The sequence below is a fragment of the Crocuta crocuta genome, unplaced genomic scaffold, assembly GCF_008692635.1.
Source record: "Crocuta crocuta isolate KB4526 unplaced genomic scaffold, BGI_CrCroc_1.0 scaffold1471, whole genome shotgun sequence".
NCBI classification, from domain to species: domain Eukaryota; kingdom Metazoa; phylum Chordata; class Mammalia; order Carnivora; family Hyaenidae; genus Crocuta; species Crocuta crocuta.
The window spans coordinates 260,942-266,871 of record NW_027527547.1 but is presented as its reverse complement, the minus strand read 5'-3'; the positions used below and the strand labels follow the sequence as shown (position 1 = coordinate 266,871).

General features: G+C 34.7%; 1 protein-coding gene across 1 annotated transcript in view; it reads right to left on the bottom strand.

The window, feature by feature from the left end:
* Positions 1–1,259: 1,259 nt before the first annotated feature.
* Positions 1,260–5,930, bottom strand: part of PRKDC (protein kinase, DNA-activated, catalytic subunit) — a 187,967-nt gene continuing 183,296 nt past the window's right edge. The window contains exons 84-86 of the mRNA XM_077765911.1: positions 5,183–5,371; positions 4,485–4,624; positions 1,260–3,172 (exon numbers count right to left, since the gene is read on the bottom strand). Coding sequence (XP_077622037.1) covers positions 2,968–3,172; positions 4,485–4,624; positions 5,183–5,371 — 534 coding nt within the window. The 3' untranslated portion in view covers positions 1,260–2,967. The remainder of the gene's footprint in view (positions 3,173–4,484; positions 4,625–5,182; positions 5,372–5,930) is intronic.

The following is a 5,930-nucleotide window of genomic DNA, read 5'->3' as shown; positions in this document are numbered from 1 at the left end:
AAAAAAAAAAAGATGGTATATATACAGTGGAATATTACTCAGCCATAAAAAAGAATGAAATCTTATTTGCAACAACACCTAGAGGGCATAATGCTAAATGAAATAAGTCAGAGAAAGAAAAATACCATATGATTTCACTCATATATGGAATTTAAGAAATAAAAGAAACTAACAAAGAAAAAAAGGCAAGTAAAAAACCAGACTCTTAAATACAGAGAACTGGTGGTCGCCAGAGGGGATGAGAGTCGGGGAGGGTGAAAGAGACAAAGGGGATCAAGAGTGCACTATCTTAACGAGCACTTAGAAAGTACAGAATTGTACACCTGAAACTAAATCTAAAATATCTCCCAACAAAGAGCAGGCCAGCACTGAGGTGACATCACTGGTGAATTCTACAAAACATTTAAAGAAGAATTAACACCAACCCTGCTCAAACTCTTTTAAGAAATACCAGAGAAGGGAAAACTTTCTAACTCATTCATAAGAGAATGAGTTATGAAATATGAGTTATACCTTATGAACTCTGATACAAAAATCCTCAACAAAATACTAGCAAACAGATTCCAACAGGCTTACTCACCATGGCCAAGAAGGATTTATCCCAGCAATGTTGGGATGGTTCAACATCTAAATATCAATCATTCTAATACACATTCATAGACAAGAAAAACCACAGATCCATCTCTATTAATGCAAAAAAAAAAAAGCATTGACAAAACTCAACACTATTTGATGATGAAAACCTCTGCAAACTAAAACAGAAAGGAACTTTCTCAATATGATAAAAGTACATTTATGTAAATGTCTCACAGCTAACACGATACTCAACGGTGAAAGATGAAAACGTTCCCCTTAAGATCAGAAACAAGACAAGGATGCCCATTTTCACCACTATTATTCGACATTATACCGGATGTTCTAGCCAGAGTAATTAGACAAGAAAAAAAGAAATAAAAACAAATTGCAAAAGAAGTTAAACTATATCTATTATCAGAGAACATGATCGTATGTAGAGAAAAGCCCCAAATATTCATATTGATATTATTCATATTTCCTTATAACAGCACAGATGGCTTCTTTTATTTTCTGGTTTCCAAATCAAATACCTTTCTTTGGCAAAAATCAGAGGGTTAAAGTTTAGAGACAAGGTATGGGTAAGCATGTAGTCCCCTGTGTGTAATGAGGTTCTTTACTATCCATATTACCACATTCTCATGGGCCCAGATATTAACTTCAAGCAGACAGCTATGAAACTGAACTCCTCTTGTAACAATGAACTTTTACTGATAAGAAAGTACACCTTAAACACAGAGTTTCTCATAACATGGGAATCAGTTAATGAACACATCTCACATTATCAGGACTCAAGCAAATATGATTAGTTAGTTGTTACAGAAAACATTATAATCAACTCAATACCAAGGTAGGTTTGTTTTGGTTGTTTTTGTGCTTAGCAAAAATATATTTACTAGATCAGGTGTATGTATACTGGATTTTCACATATGTGATCACTTAGTTTTCTTGAGAGATGAGATTTCTTTGGTTGAATCTGATACCATTTGTTGAGAACATAATGGTTTATTTTTAATGTCATAATGGATTCAACCTGTATTTATCAGAATGACTTTGTCATAGTAGAGTAGTATAATGTAATACTGTAGTATAATGTAGTATTGTATAACGTAGTAAAGTAGTATAATGATATGTTTTATAAGATGAACATTTTGTTTTTGAAACTGCCTGGGAAAAAATTGTGATGTTTCATATTCTTAATATTATTTCTCAAAAGCATGTAAGAGTTTCCAAATATAAATGTTTACAGAAACAGTGACAGAAAGCTCAGAGCCAACCTGAAAATAGTTCAGGTGTGTGCAGGATTAGAGGAGGCACAGTGATTCTATGAAAGCAAGTGAGCTATTTTTGTTTCTTAATTTGATCTTGCTGTTTTAAAATGCATATTTTGGAGGGCATCTGGGTGGCTCAATTGTTATGTGTCTGACTTCTGATCAGGTCATGATCTCACGGCTTGTGAGTTCGAGCTCTGTGTCGGGCTCTGTGCTGACAGCTCAGAGCCTGGAGCCTGCTTCAGATTCTGTGTGTCCCTATCTCTCTGCTCCTCCCCTGCTCATGCTCTGTCTCTCTCTCAAAAATAAACATTAAAAAAAGTTTTTTTAATTAATAAAATGCATGTTTTCTCTCCAAATAAGGAATTCATTTCCAATAGGGTTTCTTTTTTCCCTTAAAACTGAAATGCTCTGTGCTACCGCTGTCATCATACTTGCAATTTTGGTAGCTACTGGATCCAAAGCACTTTTATCTATCTTCCTGTTGTGGATCAGAGTACAAAAGTCAGTGCTAGGACCAAGGTTTTTCTCTCTCTTAAATACTTTCTCTTCTAGAGAACAATTCTATCATAAAATGTCTAAATTAGAAGAGAATAAAATGAAAGAAAAAAACCTAGAAAAATATCCTAAAATATCAAATGCTATCATTTCTAAATATTATAGCCCACATCGTTCCTTATTATTCCTGTACTGCTAATATAACATAACAGCTTATCAATCATCCTATTGGCTTTACTCTCATAAAATCTTAGTGAAGTCTTCTGGGTGTTATTTCCAATGCGCCAAATTACTAATGACAACACTGCATGGAATGTTCATACTTAAACCATTTATTAAGATAGGTGGTTTACCTAAGTCCTAGCACTTGTAATATGCTATATTCTTAATACTTATACAAGCCTAGATATTTTTATTACAATTCTAATCTTTGTTTATAATCAAATCATTCATTCACACCAATATTCAGTTATTCATCATGATACTGATTAAACTCCTGCTGCAAGACTTTACTACCAAATAGATTTCTTTAGTGCTTCATGAAAATCTGCACATTGATTGGTGTAGGTGAAAGTTGAGATTCTTTAAACACTTTCATGCTTTTATCTGCTGATTCCCACAGTCTTCACATCCAGGGCTCCCATCCTATCCAAGTTCTGCCAAGGATATTGGGGTCTGTTGCCTGGTCAATCAAGCACTTCACTTGAGCCTCTTCTGACAGCCCACTCTCCGGCTGTTGGGCACGGATGTTGTGATCTTTGCTTCCTCGTGCTACTGCCACGTAATCTCCAAAGGCAAGTGCTTTCTCATGGCCCAGGAGTAGCTCATCACTGGAAAAATATAAAACAAATACAAAATCATGAACCATGCATTATTTTTCCTTTGTTGCCTGCATTCCTACTATCCTATGCAAACATTTCCTCTCACCACTTATTGAATCTTTTCTGTGGCTTATAACCTTGAAATCAAGAGACTGGATTTGTAGGAACACAGAACATGAATAACGTCGCTATTAACATTTGTCTATAGGTGCCTGGGTGGCTCAGTTGGTAGACATGTGACTCTTGATCTCAGGGTCAAGAGTTTGAGTCTCATGTTGAGCACAGAGATTAATTAAAAAAAATAAACAAAGCTCATCTAATAAAAAAATCCTAAAAGAATTAAATATATATGTTTAATAATAATATATATTATATATAAAAATTATATATTTTATATTATATATATTATATATAAAAACATGTGACTACAAGTTTTTGTGTAAATGTATACTTTCATTTCACTTTGGTGTGTGCCTAAGAGTGGGGTGGAATTACAGGGCCAAATGTTAATTCTATATTTAACCTTTTGAGGAACTTGCCAGACTGTTTTTCATAGCAGCTGCACTGTTTTCCATCAGCAACATACAAGGGCTCTAAATTCTCCACATGTTTCCCAACACATGTTATATTCCATTTTTTTTATTGTAGCCATTCTATAATGAAGTGGTACCTCACTTGCATTTCCCCAATGACTAATAATGTTAGGCATCTTTCCATATGCTTATTGGTCATTTGTACACCTTCTTTAAAGCAATGTCTGCTCAAATCCTATGATCATTTTTTAAAGTGGGTTGTCTTTTTATTGAGTTGTAAGAGGCTTTTTAAAAATATATTCTAGGATACAAGTCCCTTATCAGCTATGACCTTCAAATACTTTCTCCCATTCTGTGGGTTGTCTTTTTACTTTCTTGATGGTATCCTGTGAAGCACAAAACTTTAAAATTTTGATGATCTACCTATTTTTTTCTTTTTTTGCTGTGCTTTTGATGTTATACTTAAGAATGACAAAAGTCATTGCCAATCAGGTCATCCTGTGCTTTTTCTGAGTATTTTATAGTGTTAGCTCTTATATTTCGGTCTTTGATCTATGCTGCACTAATTTTTGTGCATGGGGTGGGCTAGGGATCCACCTTGCTTTCTCTGCCACAGCCACTAATTGGAAAGAGCACTGGTACCTTGTCAAAAACACAACTGACCACACATTGCCATTTACTATTACTTAATTGTAAAGTCCAACTTTTATCCCCCTTGTGAAACATTTCCATAAATTTCTATTTGCTTTAGACCTCAACAAGAAACATTTTCTTTTAAGTTTTCTTACCAAGTAATAGCTGCTGGATTAGCACCTGCTAACTTTCTCTTAGCATAATGTATTTTCTGGAGGGGATACCAATTTTTTTCAGTTACATTTATTTCTTGAATCCATGATCCTGCTTTTTTAAGCATTTTCTGCTCAAAATTCTAAAGGAAAAGAACATGATATTCTCTGATTATAACAGTATATATGATCACATTAAAACACTGAACAATAATTTTAAAATAAATTTTTATAACTAGGGGGAGCTTTACAGCTTTTTATACACATTCTAATAGTAGTTATACACATAACAGTGACAGTGACAGCCCGATCAAGGATGCCATCACTAAGCTTCATTCTTTGGGGGCTTAATATCTATGAAAGCATTATGTGTCTTTATAATCAAGAAAGACTTCACATGAAACAGATGTTAAGCTAAAAGTGGTCTCAGAAATCAGACCCAACATCACCAATAGGTCTGTTAACTCCTCATTAGAAATCTACTCATTTGAAACAACAGTTTACTCCAAATGAATATATGCCTCTTATCTGGTTTTCAGGCCAACTGACACCAAATGTTAATTTTAAGAAATACTACACAAAACAATATAAATATTTTAGTCAACAAAATCTGATGCATTTCCATCATATGACAGGGAATGCCAGAGCAGTCACTGGTATATATGGTAATAAAAGTGAAAAATGCAAACAAACAACCCTACTTTCCAGTCGAAGGAAGGTTCCTTTACAAACACATCCATGGTGTTAGTAAGCAGGTCAGAGTGTGAGCGAAAGGCTCTCAGTGCATGCACCATGACGCTGTACATAACACCTGCTTCTTTGATGGGCAACATCAGATTGATAAATTGGCGAGTCAGACGAAAAGGCATCAACTCAGGGACAGGCAGAAACTAAAGAAAGAAAAACATTTACAAGAAGGAGAACATATGAATTAGAAATCTCAAAGGAAAAGGCACGGAGCATCCGCTCACAGTTATTATTCACAGTTAGTGAGAACTGAAAGCAGCTACATAAATGTGAATCTGCCGAGTCCAAGAACAATGACGCAGTCACCTTTGCAATGCACAAACCTATGTTTGTGTGAGTGCAGGGCCACACAGCCTGCAGAGATTTACAGGTGCCAAGTGAAGACATTCAGGGTTTAATGTCAGAGGAAAGATTTGTATCACATCTTGTACAAGACATTTTGATTATGGGGTTTCATAAAACTTCCTTATAGTCTTCCCTTTTTATAGGAACACATTTTATTCTTGGCTCTGATTATATAATTCATCATCACAGCTTTTTTTGTTGTTTATATTCTTTTTTCTTTTCAAAATTTTTTAAATTTTTTTTATCTTTTTCTTTTTTTTTTTTTACAAGTAGTTTATTGTCAAATTAGTTTCCACATAACACTCAGTGCTCATCCCCACAAGTGCCCTCCTCCATGCCCATCCCTCCTCCCCCCCA